The sequence below is a fragment of the Pyxicephalus adspersus genome, chromosome 4, assembly GCF_032062135.1.
Source record: "Pyxicephalus adspersus chromosome 4, UCB_Pads_2.0, whole genome shotgun sequence".
NCBI lineage: Eukaryota > Metazoa > Chordata > Amphibia > Anura > Pyxicephalidae > Pyxicephalus > Pyxicephalus adspersus.
In genome coordinates this window covers 146,572,986-146,591,993 of record NC_092861.1, presented here as the reverse complement: position 1 = coordinate 146,591,993, position 19,008 = coordinate 146,572,986, and the positions used below count along the sequence as shown (strand labels likewise).

Genomic DNA, 19,008 nt, shown 5'->3' with positions numbered 1-19,008 from the left:
CGGGGTGGGGGGTCATCACATGTGGTTTCACGCCAGATCACATAAGTGACAGAAATAAATTATGATTAAATTGTGTTCCTCCTGTGCTATTTTTAGAGTTTGAGAATAACAGTTTAACAAAATTGCAGGCAATTGTGGGAACATTTATAGCACTGATGTTGCTGCTGTAATTTACAGTAAGTAAAAGCAGAAAATAGGGGAATTTGGTGACGTGTCAAGTCACTAAAATCATTTGTCATCTTTAACATGGAAATACTATAGAGGTCCTTGTGCAGGTGTTTCCATGATATGCCACCATCATTTGTTCTTGCTGAACTGTTATCACATAATATGGGCCCACGGTGGAGGCTATAGGTGTCAACACACGTTGAACAGGCATGTCTCTATTTATTGTGTTTGCTTCATTGTTACCCCATATTATCCACCCAGGAGTGGAGGCTACAGGCAGCTGCATTGACACATAGGGCCTGATATATCATAGCTCTCCAAGGCTGGAGGGGATACACTTTCATTAATGAAACTGGGTGATCCAGCAAACCTGGAATGGATTTCCTAAAAGTAATTTGGACAGCACGGTGGCTCAGTGGTTAGCACTCTGACCTTTGCAGCCAGGATGCTATCTGCATGGAGTTTGCAGGTTCTCCCCATGTTTGCGTGGGTTTCCTCTGGGTACTCCGATTTCCTCCCACATTACAAAAACATGCAGTAAGATTAATTGGCTTGTCCCAAAAATTGTTCTTAGACTGTATTAAAGACATATGGCTATGGTAGGGGCATTAGATTGTGAGCCCCTTTGAGTGGCAGCTAGCGACATGACTATGGACTTTGTACAACACTTCATGATATGTTGGCGCTATATGAATACTGTGTAATAATTTGCTATTTGTTAGCAAATGTTTTCAATCCTTGACCAGATCCATTCCAGGTTTGCTGGATCACCCAGCTTCACTGGTGAAAGCATATGAAGCTGGAGATCACTAGATTGAATTATACAGACAGTTTGGAGCATTGTAAAAGTTGAGTGACTCCAAAAACCAGGTGTCCCGTGTCTTCCCCACTGCTTCCATGATTGACTGACTGGATTGTCCCTTTAGGCTTTCTTGCACAATCTCTGGACCTCCTGCGCCATTGATCAGCGTTGGGACTTGTCCCTGCAATCGCAGAACGGCTGACTTCATACAATAATATGTGCTGAGTAGCAAGGTTATTTTTATATAAAGTCTTTTGTAGGTGAACATTTGTCCTCGCAGCAAATATGTGTCCAAATATCTGCATTAATTGCTGTGCTCCTGCCAACAATTTACAACAAGCTGAATGATTCCAATGGCTAAAATGCAAGCTCTTCGTTTAACTGCCGCTCACTTGTCCTTGATAAATGGGTGATGTGACCTAAAGTTGGCTCGTCTTGTAATTAAAACTTCACTTTAAAGAACATCTATAGATTTTTGTTCCATATTTTTATTTATACGCTTTAACTGTACAAACCTAAAGAGAAATTGTTACAAATAATTATGCAGATACCTGAATTCTCATTGTGCTGATTTTCCTCCTATTTGACATTGCAAAGCCAAAGGCCTGTTCACATTATGCCGTGCTATGTCTTGGTAGAAAGAACACACATTGTTGTGCATTTTGCCTCAGATTGTTAGGTCAGCTTATTTATTTGAATAATCTGCCTGATGCCCCACTATGCCTCTCTTTAAGAAACAAAGGGAGCAATGGGGTGATGAATTTGGGGTGCCATTTATGAATATATGCTGTGCACTAACACATGTGATGTGTATTACGATGCATGAGTTTTTACAAACGCATGTTATTTCTGTGTACGCATGGATGCTGCATTGACATATGTAAATGGGGCTGCAATGCAGACCATTTTGCTCAGCAGCAATATTATCCACAGTTAGGAGTTAGGCGACGTTCACACTGGCCATGAGGTTGCTATGCATTGACCACTTCCTAATGCCAGGGAACCGCTGCCTCTGCGGAGACGTTACATGTAGTTTTTCTCAGCAGCAGCCCCATAAAGAATGAATGGGGTCAGCAGTACCAGTACTGCTCACTGCCATCAGCTTTCATATGGGCAGAGGCTGGTTCTTTGTTTGTGACCCAGCGCCTTGCAAGGTGCCAGCCGCCTAAAGCTGCATAGGGATCGCTCAATCCTGAAGAAAGGCTGAACCTTTCCTTTTAGAATCTGTCTGAAGTTGAGCACCAAAGAAAAAGATCTCCACTTCTGGTTTATTCAGGCTGCACAACCTGCTAAGGGTGCTAAACCAGCAGCAGAATCTCGTCCACACCCCAGGCTACAGATACAAGTACAAAGTAGGTCACTCTCCATACTAGTCGGCATTCAAGTTAAAATGTATTTTTAGGTGGCTGTTGCTCTCCATCTGTATGGAATTGTACAGACCTTTTATTATTTAATACTATTAAACAGGATTTATATAGCGCCAACATATTACGCAGTGCTGTACATTAAATAGGGGTTGCAAATGACAGACTAATACAAACATGAGGAGAGGACTCTGCCCCGAAGAGCTTACAATCTAGTAGGGGAGAGTTTTACTGAATGGGGTCCTATATAGTATGGTCAGTCAGTTAAGTATTGGCAACCGTTGGGTTTCAGTGGACCTTTGAGATTTTGGCGTGCTGTGGCTTTACCTTTGCTCCTTCCTGGCATGGAAAATTGCACTATAGGAGCTTGCATTTGTGCTTTTTGTTAAAGATCACATTGAGATTGCAGACTCTCCCCTTCAGCTGCAGTCTAGTGATTTCAGCATCAAAGCGATGGGAGGTTTGAAGGTGACTACAATAGACCGCAGGCTTTATGTCAATATGTGATTTTGTGATAAACCAACCCAGGTAATTTTCTAAAGGAAATTTGTTTTATATTTTCCATGGTTTAATGTACATGTGTCAGCTGTGCAGGATTTCTGCAATATCCAATTACATTGCTTGTATATTTACTTTTTTTTTTCCTTTCCTTGGTTTGTCATTTGAATCTTTTGTGTGCACAGCTCATATATATTTGTTTAAACCATGCAGCTGAACGAGAGCAAATACTTCCCGTATTACTTATTATTTGTATATACAGCTCACTGTTTATACAGAGCAGGGTATACCTGCAGTAATGGCAAATGCGGCAAAGAAAAACTTCATTGGCCTGAGTTGTGTATATATAATGAAAACTTTAAGGAAATGTTTGCTGTTCATTTAAAGCTTCTGTTTGTTATCTTTTATATTGTTGTCCATGAAAACAAATTTTCCATCTCTTTAAAAGGTCTCACTATTGGAATCATTGGCTTCTGGATTCTTCATTTATTGGTTTCCACATTGAACCGTTCTCGTTTATACTTTTTGTGCTTTTAAAAGATTCAAATACAGTACAGTTTGTGGATGTGTTTACAAACATTAGGTTTTTTTTTACTCTTTGCTTAACTGTTCTTTTGCAAAACATTTTCAAATCTGCTGATTTAGGTTTTGTGGGCCAGGCAGCTCCAGATCACACATGAACAGCATCTAATTTATACGGTTGATTATTTCTAAATTGTAACCAATGTGTGTACCAGCATCTGAAAATGTCTTTTTGCTACACTTTGTCTATTTTGAGGGAGATCACAGTATATAAAGCAGTATTCTCCCTAGAAAAACCTACAATTTGGGTGGGAAGAAGCTGTAGATGGATGGCAGGTCCTGTATTGTGACCCAACTTTTCAACCGGGTGGTTACTGAAAAGTGCCGAGTGGTGCGCCCAGCTCAAAGGGCCTGTGGAGATTACTGGAAACGTAATAGCTGGCCAGCAAGAGCATCGGATGGACTCATTCCTATCATGATGACTTTCTATATGCAGCTCTATGGTACTTTTTTTCATTGTCCTAACTTCTGTTTTTTTTTTCTTTTACAGATGTTTCTTACGGTGCATCTCAGTAACAATGAACAACATTTTACCGAGGTTCCCGTTACTCCAGAGACCACTTGCAGAGATGTGGTGGAGCTTTGTAAGGAACCAGGAGAGTCGGAGTGCCATTTGTCCGAAGTGTGGCGTGGTTCAGGTATAAACTCCTTGGAAAATAAAAACACCTATTTAAAGTGCAATGGCACCCAGGCGATGGAAATTAAACCATTTCTATATTCTGAAAAGCAGTAACCACCTATTTATCTGGTGCATTACGCAGTACATAATAACAACTGGTGAGATGTACCTTTCTGAATGACACCATGCTGGACCACCTGCAATGCATCACCGCATAGCACATAACTGTGACCCAACCTAAAAGCTTTTAAACAAACCAGTTTCTATGCTTCTGAAGTTATTTGTTCTCGGAAGCCCACTAATCCAACTCTAGAATTTTTGTTGTGATCTTTGAGTATCTCAGGAATCTTAGATACACTATATTTACTTTGGAGGGGTGCTAACATTTGGTTCTCAAATTCCTCCAATTTATAAGTGATTTTTAAAGACTTTTCCTGGATACTTATCAATGCGGGGGTGAATTAGGGCTTGTTTTAAGATGCTTCTACTGCTTGCTCACAATATAAAAAGACTTTAGTATACTTCATCTGGGCCAAGGGTTTCTTTATTGTACACTTAATCTATAGTAATTCATCCTTGTATCTATCCTTAAAAATATATTGGTTCACTGATGTGATTTTATTCTCGTTGTCTTGTATAGAAGATTGCTTTCAGAAGAACCTTTTGCTATATCTCAGCAGCATTTACAACTGCAAAAATATACTTTGTCCCCACTAAGAATTCCTAAATGATAATAAAATCACGTCCATTTTTCGTTTTCCTGCCATGCCATCTGTGCTTCTGTGTTGGAGTAAATCTTCTCAGAAGGGACACCATTAAAACCTGATAGATGATATTGAAACCAAAAAAGTTTTTTTTGAGCTCCATAATATGTTTTATGTTCTGGGTTATCTTGGTGGTTTTGGATAGGCAATTAGCTGAAAGGTCCCCTGAGGTATAATGTGCGTCTGTGGGTTCAGGGGGTAGATCTATTTCTTTATAGCAGGAAGGATGTGAATTGTTTCAGTTTTAAATACTTTTAATTATGATGATACATTTTTGTTTTTAGAACTTTTTCATTCTAAATTTAGGATTGCTAAGTTTAAACAGACCTGCGCCTAAAAAAAAAGGGAAAGGAAAAAACCTACTGGTGCTGACAATAGCTACCTACCATGTTGTTTTTGTTTAAAATGTATATTTAGAGATCCCCAAAATCAGCATTGCCTTAATGTACCTGAAAATAATTTCTCTGTGGCTTTTTGCTCTTCTACCTGCTTCCTTTTCCATATTGTTGTTGTGTTAAATATAGAAATTGGAAGATTAGATTAGTAGGTAACACAGACTTTGTAATCAGCCGTTTTCCTTTCTGAGCTTTAGACCCAAGGACAAAAACAATGTGATCCTATGCAGCATACCGGTTCTTAGATTATGGTTTTCTTTCTTCCCTAACATTTCAGTATATACTGTAAATAACTGCTAATAGTGCCAAGTAATCCTGTGTTCTTGTCACTTCCGAGAAGCTGAATACAATGTTCTCTCTCTCTCTTTTTTTTGTAATCTCCTTAAACCAAAGTCACAGTGGGGGAAGAGATGGCTCACTAACCTAACGAAGGACAGAAAGTTGAACTAAACCCACAATATTCACCCGTTCCCTCAGAGTGTCCCAATTTTCCTTTATTGTCTTTCCATCAATGATTTTCACCCATCTTAATTGACTTGGTGGTTTGACGTTGCACAGAAGTTTGTTCATTCCCATCACGCGCAGGTGAAGAGGGGATTGCTGGGTAAACCGGCCATTAAAGCTAAAGCTACTCATGCTCTCCGCTTTTTGCCAGATACCCAGAGCGATCAGGTAGGAAGGATTTTTGCAGAAGGGACATTACCTGTCCCCTTCCACAATAATGACCTGCCTGATCATGGATTCCTAAAGAGTTGGGTAAAGTATTGAAGAACCTTTTTTTTTTTTTTTTTTATTATCCATTATTCATTTGCAATGACTATATAGGGCTTCCTCATTTTACATATAATATACCCACAAACCTAAGGGTTGCACACCGGAGTTTACTCCTTCTGATCTCTTGGGTCTCTATCTTTGGTGAAATGTACTACAATTACAAACCTAACCAAAGGTGCAAAGTATTTTAAAGCTAAATTAATACACATTCTTAACATTTTGTATATAAAGCATAGCCTCACACTGAGACTCACACTGCCATTCTGCTCACTCCTCCTATTGGTATGCTTTTTGCACTGATTTTCCCTCTTTAAGCCTGAGCTCTGCTATACTAAAAGAATCCTATTATGTATCAGCACGGTGTCTCAGTGGTTAGCACACTGGCCTTTGCAGCACTGGGTCCCAGATTTGAATCTCGGCTAGCACACTATCTGAATGGAGTTTGCTTGTTCTCCCTGTGTTTGGGTGGGTTTCCTCCAGGTACTCCGGTGTCCCCCACATTCCAAAAAAATGCAGTTAGGTGATTGGCTAACTGCAAATTCCCCCAAAATCGACCTTAGACTGTATTAATACCATATGACTGAGGTAGAGACATTAGATTGTGAGCACCTTTGGGGGACAGCTAGTGACATGACATGGACTTTGTACAGCACTGTGTAATATGTCAGTGCAATATAAATACTGTATAATTGATTACAAAGCTTCATTATTTGTGACGTTTTATACCTGCCCAAAGTCCAACTTTCTATTGGGTTTTTAGTAATTTCTTCATCTTATACATACACATTCCTCACTTCTTCACCACATCCAAAGTTTCCTGGAGGTTTTCATTTCTGTATAAGGAATGATTCCCTTATCTTTTACCAAGGTTTTTTCTCCCAAAATGCTGTGCATAAATATTTTTTAGGATTTAGTTAAACATGTTTTAGGTTTTTTTTTTTTTTGAGTGTATCTTACTGTCTTTTCCAAATGGTTAAATGGTAATAAAGCTAGACCTTTCATGCCTTGGGTCATCAATTGAAGCCTCTGTGACTTATACAAGGACATCATGTGGAAAGATGAGGAAGTTCAGCGGTGTGTAGCGTGTACGGATGATAGATGCACAGCTCTGTTTGTTCGTATGCAGCACTCAGAAGAATGGTTCTTTGTCCTTCTCCATGAGCCACTGGCAGGACAAGGCCCAGTGCTCAGCGGGCACATTTCCCATTATTCATTGGGAGAACGTGAGAACTGCCTGGCAGGGCCGCTTTCCTTTCTGCCTTTACTCCATTGTGCCAAAAGTAAATTGAATTTAGTGATGACGTGTTGGATTACTTAAGTCTCCTGCCTCTTTGTATTTATATTTTATGGTTTATTTATATCTTCTATTGTTATGAGTTATAGTTTTTCTCTAGCAGTTTTAAAACTAAGCCCTTAAAATGTAACATTTCTTTGGCTTCCTGTCCAAGAGTGGACTCCATGTCTGAAATGTTTATTAAAAAATGTTTTGGGTTTATTTAACAGCAATCCCTACTTCTCTTTTCAGAACGTCCCCTAGCAGACAATGAACGGATGTACGACATTCTGCAGAAATATGGAATGCAGTGGAATGAAGCGCGATTCTTTTTACGCCATGAGCGTCCACCATCCAGAGGGTCAGGTAGGTTCAGCTCTTTAGTGGAAGGAACTGTACCCATTGGATAAAGGTCACCTGAGAAAACCTTAACATTTAAAGTTTTGTTAATAAAATTGTATCTCTCTAGGAAAGCTGCAGTGTCAGACATTCTTCCCACTGAGCACCACATTAATATACTGTGAGCTGTGGATATAGTAATTATAGAAGGGGTTTCCTAAGACCTGAGCACAATGCTAATGAACTGTAAGCTGTGGTTATAATTATAGATGGGGTTCCCTGGAGACCTGAAAGTTATTTCAAGGGTTCCCCCATGTTTAAAAGGTCAGGAATAACTACTCTAGAGACCATTAGGCTCATTTTTCCTAATGTTTATAAAGGTTTTTTTTTTTTTTTTTTAAAAGGCACACTTACTTTTAAGCCCCTGAGGGTGCTGGACCTTTCCTCAATGCAGTCCGGCACCGCCCTAAGTTCATCTTCGACCCTATGCAGTTAAAGCGCTGGGCGCTGCTATATTCTGTCTTCTTTTCTGGTCCTCTTGTTATGCCACCCAATCGGGTGACATACCCTGCTATAAAGAGGGAAAAAAGAGAACCGATCTCACTGCGCATGCGTGAAATCAGGATCTCTTTCCCCTTAGAAATGCCCCTTTCTGTGCATGTTTGAGCATGCGCAAAAGGATCAGCCAGAGCCTCTTGGAATGGGAGGGCTCTGCACTCTCATTCATTCTTGATCAAAACTTAAAGGGGTGGTGCTGCAACCTGTTTTTTTTATGTTATATATAAGGGTTGGCTACTGTTTATGTAAAGTAAAAAAACTTTAGTTTAGCTTTAAGTTAAACTTTGAGATACAGGAAGGAAAAACTTTCCTGCTTTGTTTTCATTTTTTTTTTATCCGGCCATGTCACTTTGGTCAAAGTGAAAGGTGTTTAGGCCAAGTGTGAGTCATTTGCAGCTGTTTAATCCATGCGGAGTCATCTTGATTAAGCTGTAACACCCAATTGCTTGTCTTCCAGTATTTTTTGTTTTCCTTCCTGTGTTTCTTCTGATAAATGGAGATGTATTAATCTCTCCAATGAATCACATATCATGTATTCTCATAATTAAAGAAAAGATTTGTTTTGTCACGTAATATGCTTAGCGCCTTTTCTGCCTCCTCTTTCACTTCATGCATTTAGTTTTTTTTGCAATTTATACATAAACAAACATATGACTCTCAATGAGCCATACAGACAGGTTTATCTGCCTGTATACATGAAATGAAGCCGGGGACGGTGCTTTGATAACCAATGACAGTGAAAAAGTAGAGCAAAGAATATGTTTGTAGAAGTCGCTGCACGCTTACAGTCCTGGCAAAGTTAACTATTGTAATACGTATACTGGAATAGAACAACTTGTCCTTCATATTTTATGTAGAGCAGCTTTTCTTGACCTTATTGATGTGGGGGGATCCCTTGAAAAAACTTTCAGGTCTTCAGGGAACCCCTTCTATAATTACTACATACAAAGCCCACAGTATATTAGCATGTTGGTCAGTGAGAAGAATGCCTCATACATCGCTGGCCATTGGTAAAAATGTCACCCTTACAGATAGCCTGACTCATTGGAGTCAGTAAAACCGGCCTGAGAGATGTAAATTGCTCAAGAAACCTCTGTAGGAAGCCTGGAGCTCCACAGAACCCTGGTTAGGAATCACTGATCTTTGGGTGTAGTGTGCTAGTAATTTGGGATTGCCATACTTATTCCAGATTTTATTGCATGGCTACAATTCCTAGCCTGACCCATGTGATCATTTAGTCTCTGGACTGTCTTTGCAATCAAACTGATTACTCGATTAAAAGTGCCCAGCACTTGCTGCTCTGCTCCTGTCACCTTGGGCCCATACTCTGTACGCCCACCATTCCAACTCCCATCTTTCTGTGTAGTGGCTGCTTGGATAGCTCTTCTCCTGACACTAGTACAGGTGCATTGTGTATGTTAGTTATGATATAGTGCCACCAAAGAAAGGCTAGAAAGATGAAAATCGGTTGTACCAGCTGTCAACCAAGCTACAGGTGCATTGTGCAGACTTCTGACTGTTCTATACTTGTATTGTTTCCTGAGTTGAATTAGCAGTTCCCTGACCAATTTTTATTTGAGAACCTACTATGTGTAAAATAGGCGGTCCATCATTGCTAAACTCTATCAATACTTTTTTTTATTAGTAAGTGAATGAGTTAATGCAATTTGCACTGTAAATCAGAAATCATGAGCAGTGGCTTATCTGTTTACCAGGAACAAAGAATTTCCTTCAGGCCTCATTCCAAGCTGATACTGCTGGTTCTGGCTGACCTTTATTGGGCGTGTTGATCTTCTTGAACAGTAAATGTACTGACCTTTCATTTTGTTTCTTTGTCCTCTAAATGCAGGTAATGGACAGAGAGCAATCGATCCCAACATAAAGCGAAATGGCGTAAAGGGACCTGGAGACAGAATAATGGAAAATGGGGTAAGTGTTACACGTCAGCTGGCTGCAGATAACCTGCTAAATACTTGGCTAAGAAAATGTTTGTAATTCTGTTCAGCCGCTTCTGGCCCTTCATTCTGCAAAACCAGATAGGTGAAACTATTAACATTTGCATTTCCACAATGTATTAGGAAAGGTTGACTGGAGTTAGGACTCCAGTATTTCAACCTTTGCAAATCAGTGTTTTTAAGCCAGGTGTGGAGAAAAAGGCATATTTTATCTCAATAGTACATAGTGTACTATTTGCTACTAAAGTGCAATTTGTGTATATGTGATTGGTAGGGCCTGTCACAAGACAGGCATAAATATTATTTTATCCTACCTGTTGTACATGTGATTGTGTAATAAGTGTATTTGTTTACAGGTAAGTGGTCCCAGGATGGACATGACCCTTGCTGAACTTCAGGAGATGGCAGCCCGCCAGCAGCAGCAAATAGAATCCCAACAGCTAATGTTGGCTACAAAGGTAAATCCATTGGGAAAACTTGGAAGGCAAGCATTTAAATGAGTGTTAAGTGAACAAGGATGTATATAAGAAATTCTAACATGCTAATAAACAGTAAAGTGGGTTAAAGTATTAATTGCAGTTTGCGCTATTAGCCAATGAGAGCTGCTGCACCCTGATAAGTTAAAAAAGATGGTTGGCTCTTGCACTTTTAAAGGTCACTATTTATTGTACAGTGCTGCGTGATATATTGGCGCTATATAAATTCTGTCATTAATAATAATAATTTTTAATATGACAAAACATCCATATTATATCATAAAGTAGCCATTTTTAAAGGAAATAACCTGTTCAAAAAATCCCCCCCCGACCACATGTCAAATGGACATGTCATGTGCAGGGCAGGCACCCCAATATGTAAATCTTTCATTATACTGCATTCAAATTATCTATGGATCTCACCAGGGGTGCTGCAAATGTTTAGGGTTAAGGTCACCATTTCTTGACTTTACCTCTCTGGATTCCTATAGGAGCAGCGCCTGAAGTATCTAAAACAGCAGGACCAGCGTCAGGTGCAAGCCAGCGAACAAGAGAAGCTGAAACGCCTAAGGGAGATCGCTGAGAACCAGGAGGCCAAATTGAAGAAAGTGCGAGCCCTGAAGGGTCACGTGGAGCAAAAGAGGATCAGCAATGGCAGATTAAGTGAGGCTCTATCTTCTCTGTTAATTTGTCTTTCCTCTGGAAATTAGAAATGAAAATTGGTTCACATGGAGATTTTAATGTTTTATTTCTCTCCTTTTCTCATCAGTGGAGGAGATTGAGCAAATGAATAACCTGTTCCAGCAGAAGCAGAAAGAGCTGATGGTAGCTGTGGCCAAAGTGGAAGAGCTGAACAGACAGCTGGAGATGCTGAAGAACGGGCGTATTGAAGGTTATCATGACAACCAGTCAGCGGTCGCTGAACTTGACCGACTATACAAGGAGCTGCAAGTGAGTTAATCAAGTATCTGAAGGTAGCCATTGATATAAGGTGGCTAATATCAGAAAAAATGCATTGCTGGCATCAGTTATACTGGTGTCTAATAGACAAAAACATGCTACTTTACTGGCTGTGTCTGACAGTCTGCTTTAAATATCAGGGGAATCACTTCTGATCTGCATATCAATTGCTAATAATAAAATATTAGATTTGAAGACTTTGAATCATGACGGCCAGGCAACAAACATTTTTTGTGAAAATTGTTCACCATTGGCATTTTTGAGATTTATTTTTAAGCCTTTGTACTCTCGATCCATGCCCATTGGTGTAGACCTGGGTGTGCTGAGTGCAGAGGTACCCTTTTCTTTTGCTATTCGAAGCTTTCCTTCCGTGTTATCAGTGCCTGTGGATTAGCATGCAGAGCTTTGCCTTCCCCGTCTTTTAGAGTTCTCTGTCTTAAGAGTCTCTTGTTGTGTGCCTTCATTCAGTTGAGGAACAAGCTGAACCAGGAGCAGAATGCCAAGCTCCAGCAGCAGAGAGAGAGTCTGAACAAGCGCAACTCGGAGGTGACCGCTATGGACAAGAGAGTCAGTGAGCTCCGAGATCGTCTCTGGAAGAAGAAAGTGGCCCTGCAGCAAAAGGAGAACGTACCAGTAAGTTACTTGCTCAAAGAAATATAAATACTCCTATTGTATATATAGCTGCTCATGTTCCCTCCTATATTACTTCTTACTACCCATAAAGGGAAAAAAAGGCATCCCAAATCCCCCTTTCCCAGCAGAACACTGGATCATTTTAATAGACACTTGCAGTTAGCTTGATGCTGCTTTTTGCTTCTTCACATTTTTCTTGACCCTTCACAATAATGCAAGGCCTCATTGTCTAATATGCGGATGGGAAGAGGCAGGCTGGCTGTACCTATGACAGATTAATCACTAAAAATAATTGATTCTCTAATAACCAAATTTATAATAATAATTGTCTATTATTTTTAAAGCCATGAGCATTTACCCATAGACAGCGGGCATGTCTTTGGGGAGCTTTCAGAATTGCAAAGGTTTCAAAATTGTCCAAAGGAGAAAACACATAATACCAGCACCTGCCTGATCTGGGTTATCTGTGCATAATGCAGAGTTTTTATAGAAGGCCATAAATGACAACCACACTTGCTTTTGTTCTGCTAAAACTTTCTAGTGTTTGTGCCTTTTGAAATGGTCAATTCCTGCCAAACCTTTAAGCAACTCAACCGATGTTGGCAAAGATGTCCAGAATTTCTTTTTCCTAGAGCAACAAAAGTCATATGGTTGAAAGAAAATCGGCATTACAGTCGACCCAAATAATTACATATCCCACTTTGACTACCCAAAGTTGCCATGTGTGTGGTGCTAATGAGAATATTCTTGCTTGTTTTCTTTCGAGGTCAGTACTGGCTATGGTGACTTGCACACAATCATTGCTTAGATTATAAAGACCACAGCTGTTCCTGAGAGTAGGTTATTGTATCACACCCCATGGAATGTTTATAATGCGGCTTATTATTAAAGGGATTGTACTTTGCTTTTTTGTTTAGCTAAGAGGATCAAACCGGAATATCTGGTACAAGACACACTAGCCTGCCTACTCCTGTAATTTGCATAATAATGATGAAAGGTTTACAATCTGCTGAACTGTCATTTCTTTCAAATAGATCATTTCACATCGGAACATTGAGCCTCCAAAGCCCATTACCGCAGTATTTGTGTAATGAGCCTGCAAGCTGATATTCATTACAGAAAAATGTGCTGCTGCCCTCCATCCTTTCCTTTTTGTTTTTAAGGTTCTTTTTCTTAAGGCTTTGTTGTTGACAGACCTACAAAATTAATTTGGCAAATCCAAATAATGTAATTTCTATTTGTCCCATATTGAATGAATTAGGATTGTTTTAAAAATATTAAACACTTTTTATCTGACCTTTTTACCTTAGTGACAAGATCTGCTCATTCAAAGTGCCCACCCCAAATCCTAGATGACAAAAAATAACCCTTAGAGGGTGAATTAGAAGGTTTGAAGTTAGGCTACTTACACACGTCAGGTGATTCTCGCCCGATAATATCAGGCGAGAATCTGGCGTGTGTACAGGGCTCGTTGTCCGTTGCCTGAATGACCGTCCTGGTGGATCCACGGATGAGGAACGTTCCAAATGAAAGTCAAGGGGATAGAGTGCAGCACACAAACATAGTTCTTTCCCCTCCCCTCTCCATAAAGCAGAATGGCGCTGTATGTATAGCGCTTTCTTTAATGGCACCTTGATGTGTGCCATTAAAGTGCCATGTTGTCAGCCAAAACTCATTGTTGAGCCTGCCTATATGCTTGCTGTATAATGCTTGAGGAATTAACCAAGTTTTCCACAAGCTTGCATCTTAGGAATTTAGGCTATATACCCTTTTTTGTCTGGCATCAATTTTTAAACATTTTTACATTCTTCTTTGGCTAAGAGTACAGGATACTATAAAAAAATACTGCTCCTTTGTGGTGTAAAATACCAACTTGTTTCTTCCTAGTGAACCTGTGTCTCTTTTTTGCTGCTTTCTCCCTGCAACCATATTCTTGCTTGTGTTGTGTTGAAAAGCTTTGCCGCCTCTCTTTGATTTAGATTTCATCTGATGGGAATCTGCCCCAGCAGGTAGCCCCTACCACCAGCCGAGTGGCAGCTGTCGGTCCTTACATTCAGTCCGCCACCATGCCACGTATGCCGTCCAGACCTGAGTTGCTGGTTAAACCTGCCTACTTGGAGGGGACTGCTCCCACACAAGTACCGGATGTTCCTCTGAAGTCCCAGACTCTTCCCAACATGAAGACTGCTCAGGGCAAAGCACAATCTGGTAATTATAGAACTACACTGTCCTCCTGCTCCTCCTTAACTATTCTATTTGTGTGTAACTATTATTTGCTTTCACTTGTCTGTAGGAGCTGAGAAAATGTGTTGTTGTTCTCAACAAGGGCTGCATCTTACCAAAAGGTTCCTAAAGTAAAAAATTATTAGTCGCTACCTAAAACAACCAAATAGATGGGGTTAATGCATTTCTAAAAATTCACACACATGGTGTTTTAGGGGCTTAATCCAGTTGCCACTAGCTCCAGGTGGGAAATTATTGTGCTTTTTAGAAAGGGTTTTTTTTTGTCACCTCTGGATCAACTAAGGTTTTTGTGCATTTTGAAATCCTATTCCAGAACTGTTGATACTTTCCCACTGTAAAATAGCGGGAAAAACTCCTTATGGTTAGGTTTTTTTTCGTTTCTTTTGTCCCTCCCGGGGGGATAATTTGTAGACCTTTTTTAATCCTTGAATTTGTGCGATCATTTGTTACAGTTCACAACTACTTGTTATTGCTGCTGTAGGACAATATTTGTATTGTTCAACTCCAATATAACCATAGCTATTTAAAAAATATTTTATTTATGAATTGTCTACTTGTGCGGTCTCATTCATAGGCATTTTCCAATGCCTTTAGCCAAATTGGGTTCATGAAGTCATTCTGTGCAATTTCCTGGCTCTAGAGATGTTACTAGAATGTGATGTGTGTGGATTAGCCCAGGAATAATGAGTGTGTTGTGCAGCCATGAAAACACTGTTCTTTGTGTGTAATGTTTGATTCTATTCTCTAGGCATCGGGGTCCACAGCATCAAACTTCAGCAGGCTGGCACTGATTGGAGTGCTGTTAATGGCGAAAGTCAAGGCACAGCTAAGGGCTCTGTGACTACCAGTGGACAGGGTAAGTGAGACCTGTAAAAACAAGAACATTTCATTAATGCATGGGACATTTGCTATGTTTACATGTGTCCTATCTCTAATCCTATTCTACTAAGTAATCCCTGTTCTCAAATACTATTGCTTTGTTCTTATAGTGCTGATAAATTATTTAACATTTAACAAAGTCAATGTTACTGTCCCTCGAGGACCACACAATTCCCCCCCCCCCCACATTGCATATTGTATACAGAAATATATAAGTTCAGTGTTGACATCTGCAGTGCCACTTGGGATGGGGTGATAAGAGGATGCATACAAGGCTGCGTAAACACGTTCAATATTTGTGGTTGGAAAAGATCTTTCACGACAAAAGACTGAACAATGCATGAAGGAGCACTGTACATATAGCGCTGTTCTGCTCTATGGAGAGAGTAGGGGGGAGAACGACAGAGCGGCACCCTGCTTCGCTCCCTACCTTTCACTTCCATTACATTCGTTTGTCCAATATCAGCCCTGCGGTGTTTATCGGAAGAGAAACATCTGACGTGTAGTTAGCCTTAGTCATCTGAAAGCTATTATCTAACCTTGGTAACAACCGAATATGTTCTTTACAGCTGCAGACACAGACCCTTCTGCACGGGACAAGGATAAAAAAACCAGACCTAATTCCATGTTTGATTCTGTTCAGCCACCCCCTGGTCCACCCAACCTTGGACCATTAAGAAAAAATCAGAGTAGTGAAGATCTGCTGAGAGATGTCCAGGTACTTACTTACATACTCTTCTTTCATATGTGAAAATGGATAAGGTGCCTTTTGCATAAAACCCACTGATTTCAAGAAGTTGTGGTCAGACAGCCAGGTACCTTGTATTTTCAGACGATCAGCGAATAACAGAATTTTTTTTATCAAACAAAGTTTCTATTAAATTGTAAATAATACTCTGGTTGTAGACATCAATTACCTACACTGCAAAATCATTTTTGTAACGTAGCTAAAATGGTTTATTGGTATGTCTTCAACCTAAGTTGCTATAGACTAGTTGAAATTGTGAAGGTGGGTTTGTGATGAAAGTATGTGTTCTGTAAACTGAAGACCATAAAGGGGAGATATTTGGTAAAATTATAAAAAAATGAAAAGTTCAGAATTCAGCAGTTATGATGTCATCGAAAAGGTCAAACGGCAGTCAGGAGTCGGAGCAAAACTTTAGAAAGGTTTTAGCAGGCTTTAGAAAGACATATAATTTGCCTTATATAATGCGTAACAGCAGCTATGGAAAGTTTAAAAGATTTCTGTACAGGTAGTTAGTTATCTAGGTGTTCTGCTGCGGAGATGATTTATTATCTATATGGAAAAGACTTCCTAGGACTCTGAATTCTGGAATTGTTTACCTTCTCATAATAAAATATGCATTTTTTTCTTCTATTGCAGACTGCAAATAAAAACATTGCAAAGGTTCCACCACCTGTTCCTTCCAAACCAAAACAGATCAACCTGCCTTACTTTAATCAGGCTTCCCAGCCTGCTCCACCTGACACGAAAGTTGAGGTAGCTCCACCAAAGCTGACTTCAGCAGCAAACAAGCAGAAAGGACCCATTCAGCAGAGGCTCCCTGTTCCTTCCAGCCAGGAACTTCCGCCACCTGCCAAGATTGATAATCCTCCTGCAGTGGCAGTTCGTCCATTTACTCCTCAGCCGGCCAAAGACCCACCAGTGCCGCAGTTCCGCAAACCTCAGATGGTGGCTGCTAGTTCTATCTACTCCATGTATACACAGCAGCAGACACCTGGGAAAAACTACAGTGTACAGGGAGCCCTCAGCAGGGCTCAGACACGTCCTCAGTTTTCTAGCGGTAAGAATGGCATTCACCTGTTAACTTTTCAATTGTCTGGTTCTGTGGCTCAGAATTGTACAGCAAACTTGGACTGCAGGTACTGCAAGTGATTTAGAGTTTAAAATTCTAGTATAAACTTTGGGCTACAGATCCTTGCTTGTATTTTCAGTACACTGGACCCATATTTTAAAGTTTGTTTTATATATATTATACACTATTTTATATTCTCATTGGTTCTTACTTTATTGTCGAACTGCTTACAGAATTGGTACATACAAGCTTCAGTTTGTAGAGCACCCACCCAAAGTACTGTCTGGTAATACCTGTCTGATATTTGCTGTTTGCTACATATTCTTATTGTGGGCTGCTTTATCCTCCAACTCTCACCTTTTTGATTGAGTGTGATGCCTCAGTATGTGTCATGCCTACTTTTGGCTCAAAGGTAGAACGGTAGACCCAACTCTTGTACAAGGCCTTATGTTTTTCATAGGTCTTATAGTTTTTTTTATTCCTTTGTGCCTTCTATTGATCACAACAGTTTTTGGCAGTTATTATTTAGTTTGGCTTTTGGCTGCAGTTCCTTTTCTGACAGTTCCATTTGTGTGTTTTTTTTTTTTTTTTTTAGTTTATGGTAAACCAGTCATTGGTGGCTCCGCAGCACAGAACCAGCAGAATGGCAATCTACAAATGGACACTTTAGTAGATGGACAGACCAAATCCAGCAGTCCAGAACCAGACTCTGAGACACCAGTATCCAGCAGCGAAAACCCAGAGACAGAAAGGATTCCCCGTCCTCTCAGCCCTACCAAACTTCTGCCATTTTTAACCAACCCTTACCGTAACCAGAGTGATGCTGACCTAGAGGCTCTGAGAAGGAAACTGTACAATGCTCCCAGGCCTTTAAAGAAACGTAGCTCTATAACAGAACCAGAAGGACCCAATGGGCCAAACATACAAAAGCTTCTGTATCAGAGGACTACCCTGGCTGCTATGGAGACCATCTCTGCTCCCAAACAGACCACTGTGACGTCGATCTCTGAGAGCTCTGCAGAGACTCAAGGTTTGCAGGTCTCTACAGACATAGAGGCCGAAGCCCCCTCAGAAGATTCCTCTTCTCTGCATGTCCTGGACATTCCTCCACCCGAAGAAAATGCTGACATGTTTACTGAGGACATAGAGATACCTTCACCAGAGCTAGGTCCAGACAGTATTCCTGAGGGAATTCCCTTCCCAGGTGTTCCATCCCCAGGTGTTCCATCCCCAGGTGTTCCTTCCCCAGATGTTCCATTCCCAGGTGTTCCATCCCCAGCAGAGGTGGAGGTGACTCAGGATACAGTTCAGCCCCCAGATACCTACGTTGAAGAGTACCCACCCTACCCACCACCCCCATACCCCACTGGAGGAGACCCAGAAAACATAGCAGAGGACATTAACATGCACCCTCCAGAGATCACAGAGCAATTCCTTCTCCCTCCTGTAAGTAATATTATCCTTGCTTCATAAACCTCTAATGATATTTCTTAAATAAAACCATTTTCATTTGACATAATTATGTCATCATTGGATTTGTGCATCTCAATACAATGCAGACAGATCATAGCTAGTGGAAGAGACCAGCTGGGTGCTGCAAAAATTACAGCACCCTGTCTTGGTACTCCTCTTAAGTGCCATCAACCCTGATGCATACACTGGGTGTAGAGATCTGTCTAGACAAGTTGGTGTTCTTAGGTTGCATGTAACATCCACATGCTAAGCATCCATATTTGAAAGTTACTAAAAACACTGAAAATCAGTAATTTGAAAGACAGTCCAAGGACAGTCAGGCTGGGGAAGAAAAGGCTAGATGATGTTTTCAGGGAGTTGGTTTGCTACAACAGGTCTGTCACAGAGATCTAATTACAGTGCATCGGGTCTAAATATGGTGCATGCTAAACTAAA

The 19,008-nt window shown here is 40.4% G+C and overlaps 1 protein-coding gene across 3 annotated transcripts in view; it reads left to right on the top strand.

The window, feature by feature from the left end:
- Positions 1–19,008, top strand: part of TP53BP2 (tumor protein p53 binding protein 2) — a 57,567-nt gene that overhangs the window by 30,120 nt on the left and 8,439 nt on the right. For 2 of the 3 annotated variants that reach the window (XM_072409905.1, XM_072409904.1), the window contains exons 3-14: positions 3,905–4,052; positions 7,492–7,605; positions 9,986–10,065; positions 10,448–10,549; positions 11,059–11,230; positions 11,337–11,518; positions 11,996–12,160; positions 14,140–14,368; positions 15,153–15,260; positions 15,853–16,001; positions 16,668–17,088; positions 17,696–18,546. In XM_072409905.1, the coding sequence (XP_072266006.1) occupies positions 3,905–4,052; positions 7,492–7,605; positions 9,986–10,065; positions 10,448–10,549; positions 11,059–11,230; positions 11,337–11,518; positions 11,996–12,160; positions 14,140–14,368; positions 15,153–15,260; positions 15,853–16,001; positions 16,668–17,088; positions 17,696–18,546 (2,721 nt within the window). The remainder of the gene's footprint in view (positions 1–3,904; positions 4,053–7,491; positions 7,606–9,985; positions 10,066–10,447; positions 10,550–11,058; positions 11,231–11,336; positions 11,519–11,995; positions 12,161–14,139; positions 14,369–15,152; positions 15,261–15,852; positions 16,002–16,667; positions 17,089–17,695; positions 18,547–19,008) is intronic. The other variant, XM_072409906.1, reaches the window with a different exon arrangement.